The 14,160-nt window shown below is 33.6% G+C and overlaps 1 protein-coding gene across 3 annotated transcripts; it reads right to left on the minus strand.

Annotated features, from left to right (window-relative positions):
- Nucleotides 1-3,239: 3,239 nt before the first annotated feature.
- LOC110628685 (pentatricopeptide repeat-containing protein At5g65560) lies at nt 3,240-11,757 on the minus strand. Of its 3 annotated transcripts, none has more exons than XM_043948869.1 (3): nt 8,704-11,757; nt 7,803-7,875; nt 3,240-5,904 (listed from the first exon to the last, which is right to left on the minus strand). In XM_043948869.1, exon 1 carries the CDS (start codon nt 11,571-11,573, stop codon nt 8,835-8,837), a length of 2,739 nt encoding a protein of 912 aa, XP_043804804.1. In that variant the 5' UTR covers nt 11,574-11,757; the 3' UTR covers nt 3,240-5,904; nt 7,803-7,875; nt 8,704-8,834. The 3 variants fall into 3 exon arrangements, with proteins under 3 accessions (XP_043804804.1, XP_043804803.1, XP_021631169.1); XM_043948868.1 differs by having other exon boundaries at nt 3,240-5,907; XM_021775477.2 differs by lacking the exon at nt 3,240-5,904 and having other exon boundaries at nt 6,912-7,875.
- Between the last annotated feature and the right edge of the window lie 2,403 nt (nt 11,758-14,160).

The raw sequence follows: 14,160 nt of genomic DNA on the forward strand, positions 1-14,160 counted from the left end.
AATAGGCTTAGCCCCAAGACCAACAAATCACAATAAAAAAGAGATTCTCTCTAAAAAAAACTAGAGAGATATTTTTTTCATAATTACTTATCAACAATATGAAACTTGCATTGCATTTCTAATATAAACGAAAAGGAGTTTATTTAACTTGGAAATGGTTTTTTTTTTGTCATAGTTGCTTGCGGTTGTGTTTGCTATTAAATAAAGAGGAAAAAAGGTTCATGCAAAACAAAACCAAGCTTTGATGTAAAAGTAGACGTTGGTCCGCACATCGTTTGAATATTAAAATTTTTTACATTACTATTATATAACATAATATAAAGTTATTTAGTTATATAATATTATTTTATAAAATAATTTTTTTTATACGAATTCATCTGCCTCTTAAAAAAAATAAAATATTTTTTCTCAAATTTTAAATATATTTTATATTCATATTTCGAATTTAAAAGTTAATCGATAAGAGATAAATTTAAAATAATTATTAAAAATATAATTTTTTATAAAATAAAATATTTAATTTTGTCAATATTATTGATTAAATATGCAATTTATCACCTAAAAAGCAAAGAAAAATAATTGTGGGGAGAATTAGAAATCCAACCAATATACATAATTTCCAATTTTAGATTAAGAATTTTAAAGGCTTGAAATATTAATTAAGTATAAAATCATGCATCATTAAACTCAATTGCACAAAAGAAAATTAAAAATTTTAGTACTTATTATCATATAGTATTAATATCTAATAACAAATTCCATTCAAGGTTAGAAAAATAAAGTTTACTTAGGTTCAGCAATGGTGTATGATAGTAGCAGGAGTGATGGTGGTGGTAGAGGAAAAGAATCATCTGCTTTATTATAATATCTTTTAAATATATTACTTTTTTAGTATTAGAACCTGACCAATACTGTTTTATAATAATATGAACAGTTTCACAACAACCATGATTTAAATATAAAATAAAATGATCTCAAATACTTTAGTATAAATTAATGAATATCAACATTTGAATAATTCTTTATTCAACTTTAATTTAATCATAACGGTTGGATTGGCTGCGGAGAGTTGTATAGTAGTATATTCCATACTAAATATTAAGAGAATAATAAAAAAAAAATTAAAATATGAGCAATTTGAAAATAGAGAAAAGAACCTTGTGTGAAGAACGTATAAAATAATGTTATATAAAAAAATTATAGAAAATAAAATAGTAACGATAAAGAAGTTAAAAAGTGGTGAGATCACCTTAGACTCTAATTTTATATAACTTGCTCCAATAAATTAATGAAAAAATTGGCACATTAGCATGCAACGAATCCATTAATTAAATGTAGTTAAGACTTAAAAGATTAGTTAGTTTGGCCATTAACAAAATCTTTGTAATTAAGAAAAGTAATTGCTAAATTGAAATTTGCATAACAAAGGACTTTGTTCTTAATTACAAGCAATCTTCCAAAAAAGAAAAAAAAAAGGAAAAAAGAGAGAGAGAGAAATGAAACAATGAACCCCAACAAGCAAAACAACCAAAGAGAAAAGCTTGACTACTCAAGAAGGTAGAGCCACCGGCACCTCACCCACCCCACTAAACATGCAAAACAACGCACAAAATTCCAATTGAAAACTAACCTACCATTCAAGAAAAATTAAAAAGAAAATTGTTGGATATATAAAAATATTATTAGGGTTTTTCACTAGTAAACTTAAATTTTTAGGTTGAGTGGTAATAGTTATAAGGTTTATGTTATACATTTGGGAGTCTAAAATTGCCTAAAGACACGGGTTTAACACTGCATCCAATCTAAAACTTTAACTCAATGAGTTTATAGGTCCTTTCCAGTTATATGTCCTTGATACATCACATCTTCTTTCACGTGCAAGAATTTTAACAATTGCGTATTTCCAACGATCTCTTTTTCAAATGTCTCTTCCATATTGGGGTTATTTGGTGATGAGCAGAGATCCGGGAATGATCAAATGTGTATATCTAGTCAGTGGCTCGATTCGACGGGTCAGTGGCTCGATTCGACGGGTTAATCATTTCGTAATTGGTTTCATATAGCTTCCTCCATACTTGGTCTTAAGAAAGGAACGTGCAAAATATGATCGTTCCCGTCAGATTGAATGGATACATCCTGTGGCAAGTGTGTCAGGTGACTCATAAATGCAAAGCAAGTTTAGCTCATATCATATCTATTGTATACGTCACGTTAATTGGTCTTTCCGCATGCATATTTATGACCTCGATGTACTAAGGAGACGACCAACACGTTGGAGGTCAGCTTCCTACCCCAGTCACCTCCCTACCCAAGTCTTATTAGATCGTGTTCAGCTCACCTGACTTATATAGAGGTTAGTTCCTTCTTATCAATGAGATCGGCCACATCTACATTCAATATCTCGTTGTAATATGAGTTTTAAAAAAATTTCTTTGTCTGCTCCGGACCTTAAAGAGGTCGATCAAGATTTATATTTATCTCCAAACTGTATCAGATCATGCTCGCCTACTCGGTTTTTACTGAGATCGATAGTCTCCATATTTAATTTTCTCGTTCCAGATATTAGAAAAGTCAGGAGTGTTAGTGGTCTGATCTTCATACTCCATAGGTTGGTCTTTTTGCCATCCAATTAAACTGAATAAAAAGGTTTGCACTTCCTTAACGGTTATACGTTATTATTGGGGTTATTCTTCCTTGAACAAAAGTCATTCTCTTATCTTGAGTATTACAGCGTCATTAAGAGCCCAATTATTTCATTTAGTCCACCAGAGTTTGTACCTCTAAGGCTCTAAGAGTCACACTGGGTTATCACGTATACCACTCTTCTCCATTAGAGTGTCTTACTACACCAACCATCAGTTTTGATGCCATTTTGTTAGAGATTTAAGGAAACCAAAACTATTTAGAGAGATTCCTTCTGGATGAACCATGTGAAAGAACATATTCATAGACTTAACACTGCATCCAATCCAAAACCTTAACACTCTATTTGGAATGAAGTAAAGTAAAATAAAGTTTTTTGAAGGAAGATTTTATGAAGTATGACCTTAATAATTTTTTATTGTTCGAAAAGAAGATAATATTTTATAAGATATTTGAAAACTGACAAAATCAATGGGTTGAAATTGGAAGACGCATATTCAAAACCTTTGTTGCTTTGAGAACCCCTTTCCAAACAAGGGATATCTATATTCCTCCTCTTTCCCCATATCAAGCGGACAACAAAAGTTGAGGGAATATTTTGATCATGAATCAAACACAAATAACTATTTTAATGATTAGTATTAAATTCTTGCCTGCAAATTAATCTTTCAGAAACCCCAATACTTAATTTTGATCAACTTTCATGCCTTGAAGTGTTTCAAACAATTTGCCATAGGATGGAGAAATGGCCATAAAATTGTTCATGGCAATATGAAAAAAACATAGTTTAGGATTACATTACTCTTCCATTTTTATATAGAAAAAAAGGTGACAAAATTTATTAACATACACATATATATAATCAAAATTACAGGAAATTACCAGATATATATCTCTACTATTTAGAGATGAAGAGAGGTATCGACATCAGAACTTTCAAGATTCCTTGATGAGCTTCCAGATTTGGGCCATAAGCTTGTTGAGGTCTTCACAATATCTCCATGATTATTGCTCTGTGAATTGAGTCTAAGGGAGAGATGAGAATCCTGAAGGGCAGGTACCCTACTTGGAAGGATCATCTCAGGTTGCTCAAAGCTCAACCTGCTGGATTCAAAATGCATACCTGGCCTTTCAGATTCTGAAAACAGCTTCAGAAGTTCTTTCTCCTGTCTCTTCTCCCTTATTTTCTGCAGTTCTCTGAATCTTTCTTGAAGAAGTGCTATGGAGGAACTTGCCACAGTTGCATCACCATTTTGCCTACCCATCTGATAATTTTCCCCTTTTTTTTTCTTTTTCTTTTTTGTGTGTGTGAAAATTGTTTGGCTATTGGCTTCAAGGCCTGTGTTGGGGGTCCTTCATAAATATAGGAGAAATGGGTTAGCTAATTTTAGGCAATCTTGAGTTACATAGTTAAATTTGATTCGGGGTGATTTGATATATAAATGAGAATCAGCTAACGAGTAGCAAACTCCAAGGCGAAAAGAACCAAGGGTAGTATATAGAGGGGTGGGTTGGTGGATGTGAAGGCAAAGGGACTTTTGGAAGGAGGAAGAAGGTGAAGACGAGAAGCCAAATGAGGTTGGAGAGTAGCATTTGTAAGGATGCTTCAAGGGAATAAATGGTTAGGTAATGCAGTGTCGTGTTGTATTTTAGAACTTGGGAGAAGATGGTGTGAATTTTGTATTGATGTTATTATTTTTTTCTTATTTTCAACTCTCTCTCGTACCTATTCTTTTTGCCTTTGATTGGAGTCTAATAAGGTTAGTGAATGCAAAAGGACAAATCCATCACAAGGTTTTTTTTTTTTTTAATGTTTTTTGTAAGACCTCTTCTTTGAGATTAAGAGAGAAAATCCACGAATTATTAGATTTTGCACCTTTTCCTTTTGAGCCAAATGAGTCCAGCCAGTATGATCCATCAACTCTGCCTTTCTCTTGAGAAGATCATCCAACAGCTTACCTTTCTTCCACTTGTTCTTTTCTGGTAATTTCTCTAGTGTTTCGGTTAAAACAATTCATTTTGAAAAAAAATAATTTAAATAAATTGTTTTTCAAGCATACCTTATTTCAATTATTAATTATATTATTCCATTTTAAATAATTAATAAAAAAAAATACTTACACTGAATTCTAGTGAAACATTTTTATTTCAACCGAAAAATAAATTATTTGTGATGATCTAAAATCTAGAGAATAAAGTTTACAATATGTCCCCTTAAGCTTAAAGATTTTCCCCCTTTTATTCTTTTCTTCTAACTTGTTAATGACGCCTTACGGTCTCTCTGTGGCACCCATCTCTGTCAAGCAGAACCCCCATATGTACAGTATTGTCAGTCATCTTACCTATATTAGACGGCCATTTAATTTTCTTCAATACGCATGGGCCATTTAATTTTCTTCAGTACGCATGCGAATAGGGCTGTGAAGGGACGGAACCTGCTCGTTTCTCCCCATGTCCCATCACCGTGCCGGCTTCCTTCTTTCCGGGCTTGGACTCGTGGACGACCCCGCCTGTCATGCATGTTGGAGCCCAGGCTGAATTCGCTGAGCAGGCCTGTCTAGGGACGTTCCGAGCTCAGGGCCTGATTTGCTTTCGTGAGCCCTAACTCAGCCCAAACGGACGTGAGACCCAACGGTTATCGATTTGAAAGTTCAATTTGCATGGAAAATGATTAGCATTTGCTAAGCATAAAGACAGGTTCACTAAGACAAATCAAGTTTGGAGTGGTATGCTTGACACTAACATCGAGTAAAATGTTAAGGAAAACATTCCAGGAAAAAAAATACAAAAAAGAAAAAATCATTCACTTTCTCAGAATTTAAAGATAACGTCAATCTTTTACAATGGAATTTGAACTCTCATGCCTTGGAGTTAGTGATACTCCTCAAGCAATCTTTTGAAGTTGAATGGTCCAAAATGAATCTTTGGTTACACAAATTAGGATCATTTCACCTCATCTGCTTTTATGGCTTTCAACTAAAAGATCTAATAAGGTCAAAATCCACAGAACAGTGGCATGTCAATGCAAAGTTGCATTCATTTTGAGTGGTGGTCCTGTTGAGCATCCCATTTCATGAACCAATAATTGGAATCACATGGTCTTCCAGACCAGAATTCTCTTGCTGCACAAAATGCTTGCAGCTTTTGCTGTAGAACATGTGGAACCTTTTCCAATCATTTTCAAGTAAACGACAATTCAATCAGAACTCAAGAAGTCTTTCAGTCTATCATGTTATATCATTCCAGCAATTCAGCTATTTCCTGCTGTTAGAATTTTGAAGCTATTAGTTTCCTGTTCTTATCTTAACTGTGATTTCTAGGAATTGACTCTGAAATATAGGCTCCATTTATTTCACTAAAAATAACTCGTATGTGAATAGGTTTTCAACAAAACTATTTTATTTTCATTGTTTGATTGCAATGTTAAAATACAAAGAATGACAATCTCTTTATGTACAAAAAGTTTAATGGTATTGATAAGATTTACAGAGTTTAGAAAATGACACTGTTTTGAGAAAAAAAGTCATTTTCTTTAAAAATTATTTATTTTTCCTTTTGCCCAAAAAAATATTTTTCATTCATTAGTTCTCTTGAGTATCTCAAACATAAGAGAAAATGCAGAAAATATTTTTTTCCATAACCACCCACAAGTGTTTTCACATCTCCAAGCAACCGCCATAACAAATAGAAGGCCTTTTTTTAAAAACTTAATATTGTTACGTCATACTATTATTCAAACAATTAAAAACAAAAGAGGTAGACTGCTATACAAGAAGGGAAGATGGCAGTTATCAGCAGGGGTGAGCAGAATTCGGTTCAAACTGAAAAAATCGATCGAACCGAACCGATTTGAAAATTTAGTTCGGTTTTTTATACATTTCGGTTTGGTTCGGTTCGGTTCAGTTTTAAATTTCAGAAATTTAGGTTATTTCGGTTCGGTTCGGTTTTGATCAGAAAAAATCAAAAAAACCGAACCAAACCGATTAGGAATAATAATATGTTTTTTCAATAATATAGAGAAATTAAATTATATTAAAATTAAAATATTTTAATTAAATTTTAAAATACTAAAAATAAAGTGTAAAAAATTAAAAAAATATTAAAAATCAAAACGGATCAAACCGAACCGAATCGAACCGAATCAGACCGGTTCGGTTCGATTCGATTTTTGACCAAAATCGGTTCGGTTCGGTTTTTATAAAAACTAAAATTTCAGTTTTCGGTTTATTCGGTTCGGTTCGAACCGAACCAACCGAATGCTCACCCCTAGTTATCAGCCATACTATCTTCATGAATAGACAATTCTGGAACAGAACCTACTCAGAATCATCGGAAGTCCTATGATAAACAGAAGAAATTTCCTAAGACTGTTTACGCAAGTGTCTCCTATCAAACCATGTAATAGAAATATTTTCCTCTTATCATCTACCATTAGTCCTGTCAAAACGGGCGGACGGTTCACGCCCATACTTTGATAAGATTTGAACTAAGAGATTTGAAGTCCGTTTTTGATACAGTTTTATTTGAAGTCCGTTTTTAAAACAGTTTTTTTTTTGCCCAACCCATTCCGAGATCGAGGCCGCGCAGACCGGTTGATTTAGAGAAAAAATGATATTGATTGTTTTTTTTTTCTTTTGTATAGTTTTTAGTAAATTTATTTTGTTATTTAGACGATTTTAATAAATTCTATTTAGATTTTAGAAAAAAAAATAAAGTTAAAACTTAATTGTTGATTATAATTTCTTTCTTCATTTATTGATCATGGTTGATATAATATGTAATTTTAGTTAATAGTGTGAATTTAATTATTTTTTAATTTTACTTCAAATTTTAAAAAAATGGGTTGTTTAGGCCCGTTCGAGAGGCCCGCTGCGGGCCCGGCCTAAATATTAAAAGTCCGTTTTTAACGAGCTTTTTTTAGCTCAGCCCATTTTGGGATCAAGCCTGCATGGCCAGACCAGACCGGACAGCCCGTTTTGACAGCACTACCTACCATTGGCTTATGCATAAGTTATCTTTCCAGTGAGGCCGTCGGTAAATAAATAATAGACGGCATAGCTTGCTACCAATTCACTGAGTAGTGAGTAGCAGTTTTGGATCTAGAATCAAAATTGAAGTACACTAGAGAAAAATGAGTTGCTATTCTCTCATATTAGTACCTTAGGATTGCAATAATCACAGTTACTCTTCAATCCATGTCATTGCTACTTCCAGCTGCGACACTCACTATTCCTGCCAAAGAAAAGAGGCCAGGCACGTTAAAATCTCTCTTTTCCAATTTCAAATTGATTCATAGCTATTATGATATTATGGTCTGTTGTGTGAAACAAAGATAAAAAGACAAGTAGGAAGATGCGTTCTGCAGAATCAAGAAGTTATGTCTAGACTAAAATACCAATTCCATAGTCTTTGAGCAGTGTAACAATGAGATGAGTCACTAGCTAATTGAACGATTTGAAATTCTAGGGAGGGATCTGTGGATGGAAGGATACTTGGAAGAATATTAACTAGGTCAATAAATATGCTTTTCACCAATTCTTTTTCCTTTCAGTATTTTACTTTTCTTTGCCAGCCACATCAAGTTGAAGACAATTTAAAACTAGTGTTTTGTCTCCACCAGTTCAGCGACCGAGTGTACACAAATGCAGACCTACTTATGCACAGTGGCAGCCCACACATTATATGGTAGAACTTCTCAAGACCATCACGTAAAAACTTACTGTGCATCCCATGCTAATTCATGCTATTAGATGCCCAACACCATAAGTGAGACTTCTAAACTACCTCATGGGATTTTTATCCTCGGTGTAATTAATATATTCTTCTAAACGGACTCAGTAATCTGTTTATTTTCAATAGTTCTTACTAATAAAGTAATTGTTGAAGCATGTTGTTCATAATAATGAGATGATTAAATCATTTCAAGTTTTTAACCTAGAAAAAGAAAGAAGCAATAGCAACCAATCTAGATCTACATGCAAGAATAAGCCAAATCTTAGCCATGTTGTGTTAATCCAAATTATCAATTTTATCTTATTGTTTAATTTTGCTCCTCCGTACCTGGATATGATCAGCATTTTCCAACAACACAGCATAAGCTTCTTCATCTTCTACGTATGTTACTGGGGTGCATCTTACAGATGCAGCAATAGATCTTCATTGAGACAACACACTTTTGTATGTGATGACAATTATGAAGGGACGCTCAACTGCCTATTCTCTTTGCTGATTTTATTTGTTTCCGATGATTTGCGAACTTTAGATAGTTCTCTTGCCAAACTTAGATATGTATACAAACTGAGAGCACAGTTTCTAGATTCCATGAGATGGAGAAACTTCATGCATACATCCGACTGCCCTTCGTGCAGTAGCCCATCAATTAAAACTGTCCAAACAATCAGATCACTATTCCATTTCTCTTCGAGCAAGCTATGAAATAAGCTCTGAGCTTCTTCCACCCTGCTTGATCTGCAGAGTGCACAAATGAGCACCTTATAGATAGAAAGATATGGCTTGATGCCCTTAACTGCCAGTAAATTGAATATTCCCAAAGCAGAGTCCACTTCTAGATTCTTACACTGAGCCACTAAAAGTGAGCATAAGATATCCATACTAGGAGATAAGCCTTTCTCTTTCATATCTTCTACCAACTGACTTGCCTCATAAGATTTGCCTTCCCTACACAAGCCACTGACTAGAGTATTGTACACCTCAATGGTAGGTTCACATCCATTCTCTGAGAGCCTTAACAAGAGATTACCGATCAATTCAAAAGTTGATACTTTTTCATCTGAGCTGCAACCATAGAGAGTCTCATTCTGCGCCATTACCCTTTCTGTGAGTAACTGACATTCTTTATGCAATCCTTTTAACAATACATTGTAAGTTCTATAGTTGGGTTTGCAACCCATATCAACCATCCGCCGAAGAAGCACAAATGCATGATCCAGCCTTCCAAGCAAAACAAAACCATCAATAAGAGAGGTAAATGTAACCTCGTCAGGAACCAATCTTTTTATCTCCATTTCTTGAAGCAACCTCTCTGCAGAATCAACCTTGCCTTCTTGACATAAGCCATAAATAAGAGAAGTATATGTGTGCACATTTGGCAGACAATTATTCTTTTCCATTTCATGGAAAATCTTGAATGCCAAGTCGGTCCCACCATTCCTACAGAGTCCATCAATCAAAGAAGTGTAAGTGATGGTGTTTGGTTGCAATCCTTGCTGAGTCATCTTAGCACAAAATTTCTCAGCTTCCACATATCTATTATCTTTAGACAACCCACTTATAACGGCATTATAAGTTTCAATAGAAGGAGAACAACCATCTTCTTCCATCCTATCAAATAATGACAATGCAACATCCATCTTCCCCTCTTTGCAATAACCATCAATCATGGCTGTATAAGTCCATTGATTTGGGCTTATGCCACGTTGAACCATCTCACAGAAAAAAGTAGTGGCAGAGTCCAATTTGCCTCCCTTGCAAAAGCCTGAAATAAGTTCACAATAAGTCCTCTCATCAGGTTCACAACCACTCTCCTTCATCATATCCAAAAATCTCATAGCATTGTTCCGATAACCCCTTTTGAGGTTTTCAACAATAAGCGTATTATATGTTACCACATTAGGAGATGGACCATCCTTAAGCATTTTATTAAAAACAATCATTGCCTTATCAATATCATCCATGGTGAACAACCCCTTTATAATTTGATTATATGTTTGTGCATTTGCCAAGGTACCTCGTCCTTCCATCCAATAAAAAATCTTCAAAGCAATTCCAAATCTCCCTTCTGCACACAATTCATTTATCAATGCATTATATGTAACTGTGTTTGGAACCAAACCTTCCTTCAGCATTCTGTGGTATAGCCCTATTGCTACTTCCATTTTCCCTCCTTGAAACAGCCCACTAATAAGTGCTGTATATGTTTGCACATTTGGGCTACAACCCCTCTCCCTCATACTTCTCAGAAGACTAATGGCCTCATCCACACGCCCAACATCACACAAAGAACGAATTGGCACAGTATAGGTATAGACTGTTGGTTCAATCCCTTTCTCAGTCATTTCTTCAAGCATATCCATTGCCTCATCGATCCTCCCTTCACTGCATAAAGCATTGATCAAAGTTGAATATGTGACTGAATTAGGATCACAACCATCCTTAACCATCCTATCAAAGACTTCAAAAGCTTTATCCAAATTACGATTCCTACAATGCCCAAGAATCAATGAAGTATATGTAAACACATCAGGGCACAAGTCAAACTGAAAAATCTTACTAAAAACTAACATAGCCTCTTGCACTTTTCCTTTCTTGCAAAAAATATTAATCATGGTATTGAATGTCAGTAAACTAGGCTTAACCCCACTACTCAAAAGTTGAGTATAAACATTGTGAGCTAAAGTGACCAAGTCGAACTTGCCCAACTGAAGCAAAAGAGTATTAAAACTGTACAAAGTAAAGCCGAAAACACCATTAGCAGTAATTCCATTCAAGTATTCAGTTACCCATTTAAGCTCTTCCTCATTTCTACAAGATTTGATCATCAAAATCCTAACATGATCAGCAGGAGCAAAGATTCCATCCCTCACGAGCCTATTTAGCATTGACATAAAACAGTCCATGTCGTGTTTGTAAAAATGCCTCCTGGAAATCCAATAAAAGAACCGCAGTGCAGTGTCTGTATTCTTGTGGGTATTGATAATATTGGAAACATGATGGGGTCTGAGCGCAGGGGCTACACGATTGAGCTCAGGGTTTCTAGGCCAGTGAGGATCGCCGGATAGAACATCAATAACTTTGGATATTAAGCTGGAGAAGGGGGATTCACTCGCAGAGTAGTTGGATTTCGAAGAAAAAAAGAGCAAATGGAGATGGTTTTTCAGGAAAGACGGTGATTTGATGAAGGGTTTTAACATTTCGTTGGCGGTAGTAATTTGGGTTCATGAAGAAGAGGAACGTTGGTGATGGGAGATTTATGGGGAAAGTATAGAGATCTTAGGAATGAGGAAGAGGGTTTGGAGAGGGGGTGAACGTGGTCATTGGAGGACCACGGCTAAGGTTGTCCGCCGCGGAAAGGAAAAGATTTGGCCGAGTTATAACCGGGATTGGAACATATTTATATCTAAAAAATAATACTCGAAAGACTTAAATGAGTTTGGATCGCATGCATGTTGATTATTTAATTTATTTATAAAAATTATTAATTTACTACAAAAATATTTTATAATAATATTTATAAATTTTTTTATATATTTTTATTCAAAAATTAAATATTTATTTAAAAATATCAAATTTTTTAAATAAAAATTATTAATAAAAAATAATTTTATAATAATTATTAATTAAAATATATAAAATTAAATAAATTTAAATTTTATTTAAATAATAATAATGGAGTTAGAATTAATTTTAATAATTTATATTAATTTAGCTCCATACTGGAGTAACTATGATCCAACTAAGTGGATAAATCATAAATAACCTTTTCTTCATTAAAAATAAATAAATAAAATAAAATTTCTAATGAAATTATTTATGTAATAAATTTAGACAAACTTTTTTTTTACATCAATGAATATTATACCTTGTTTAGTTTAAATTTCTATTTGCTGAATATTGTCAAAACATGTGACTCCGTGGAGTTTTAAAGTAGGCTTTCAGCCCGTCTTGAGATTGAGTTTGTGCAAATTAAACTGAACAGGTCTATAAACTATCCATTTTAGAAATATTGAAATAAGATTATTTTATTTATTAATTTTATTTTTACAGATAAAAATTAAGATGTGGATAATAATAAAAGGTAGATAAAGAAGATATATTAATTTTCAAACAAAACTTAATATTATTGATTTGAAAAAAAAAAGAGATTAATTGATATTTTCTTATTTTGTATAGTTTTTAATAAGTTTTTTTTGTTATTTAGATGATTTTAATAGGTTCTGTTTAGATTTTAATTTTTAAGTTGTTTTTTTATTTAAAGGTTTTAAAATGTAAAAGTTATTAAAATTAAATTTTTTTATTATTTTTTTATATTAATTTTTGTCATGTTAGATAATTATAATTTTTGGTTAGATTGATAAAAGAAAAAACAGTATAAAGTTGAAATTTATTTGTTAATTATAAGGATGTTGGTATAATATGCATCTTTAGTTAATAATGTGAATTTAATTAACTTTTCTTTTAATTTCAATTAATTTTTATTTTTTAAAAGGTCTCACTACGCGTTGAATCGAATTTAAATATTAAAAAGATTTTTATTGCTTCATTCATTTTATTATTGAGTCCGCACGGACCGAACTCATTTTGATAATATTACCTAAAGATAAATAAGTTGTTTCGTTTCTCTTAACGTGAACGAAATTGCTTCTTTAACTTCTAAGAAGTTGAGAGAAAATGCAGACTAAACAAGACATTAAATTTAGAGTTAAATTATGTCAACTATTTTTCTCACTTTTCCAATTTCCTTAACTTTCTAAGAAGTTGGGAGAAAATGCAAACTAAACAAGACATTAAATTTAGAGTTAAATTATGTCAACCATTCTCACTTTTCTTTTTCTGTGGGTTGTTAGAATCTTTTCTGTTGCCGCTCGCTCCCTTCCCTATTCGACATGAGTTTTCTTTTCATTGTCTGGTTGAATTGTGAATAGATTTTTTGTTTAGTTATTTTAGGCCGTGAAGGCTTTTTGGTGAGGATTTATAGAGCTACATGTTTGGTTTTGGAGCTTCTTGTATTTTTTTTTTGTTGCTCTCTTATATTTTACTTGTTTGTTTTTGTACTGTTGTAGGTAGCTACATCTTGCTTTTGTCTTTGACTATCATTTGGTGTTCATCTTGGCTTTTTTTGAAGTTTTGGCTATGATAGAGTTCGTTGAAATTTAGATCTGAAGTACTCTCATCGCCAACTGTTTGAACATTGATATTTGAAAAACTCTATTATAAAGTCTAGGCTTTATTCAAACACCATACGTTTACCGCGATGTTATTATTGATTTCGTTGTTATCTCTTTAGTTTCTTTGACCCTCTTCTGAATTAATATTTTTTGGGCTTTCTTGGTCTTGAACAGATTGTTTATGTAACAGCCCGGACGTGATCCCCGGCACTGTTACCGTTCACGGCCCAGGGCTATCCCTCGCCTGGCCCTCTCGCCACCTCGGGCTTTCCACTGGCATCGTGAACAGCTTTTAACATCCATTCACCCTCACGGGTTCCTGGCAGGATTTGTCCCCTTGGGTTCTCGTCAAACGCATCCCTTCCCCAAGTGGATTTGGCCCAAATTTCCCTTAGGAAATTAGGTCGCCTCCCCCACTGCTCGAACCCTTGACCTCCCACTTTAAGAGAATAGTTTGGTGAGAGTGAGTACCAATTGTTCCAGGCGAGGGATAGCCCTGGGCCGTGAACGGTAACAGTGCCAGGGATCACGTCCGGACTGTTACAGTTTAGTTCAGTTTTTTAACATGGTTAAGGGTGATGTTTCTAGCTTGGCTTTCTCGATTAATCTAAGG

Source organism: Manihot esculenta, chromosome 12, assembly GCF_001659605.2.
Source record: "Manihot esculenta cultivar AM560-2 chromosome 12, M.esculenta_v8, whole genome shotgun sequence".
Lineage (NCBI taxonomy): Eukaryota > Viridiplantae > Streptophyta > Magnoliopsida > Malpighiales > Euphorbiaceae > Manihot > Manihot esculenta.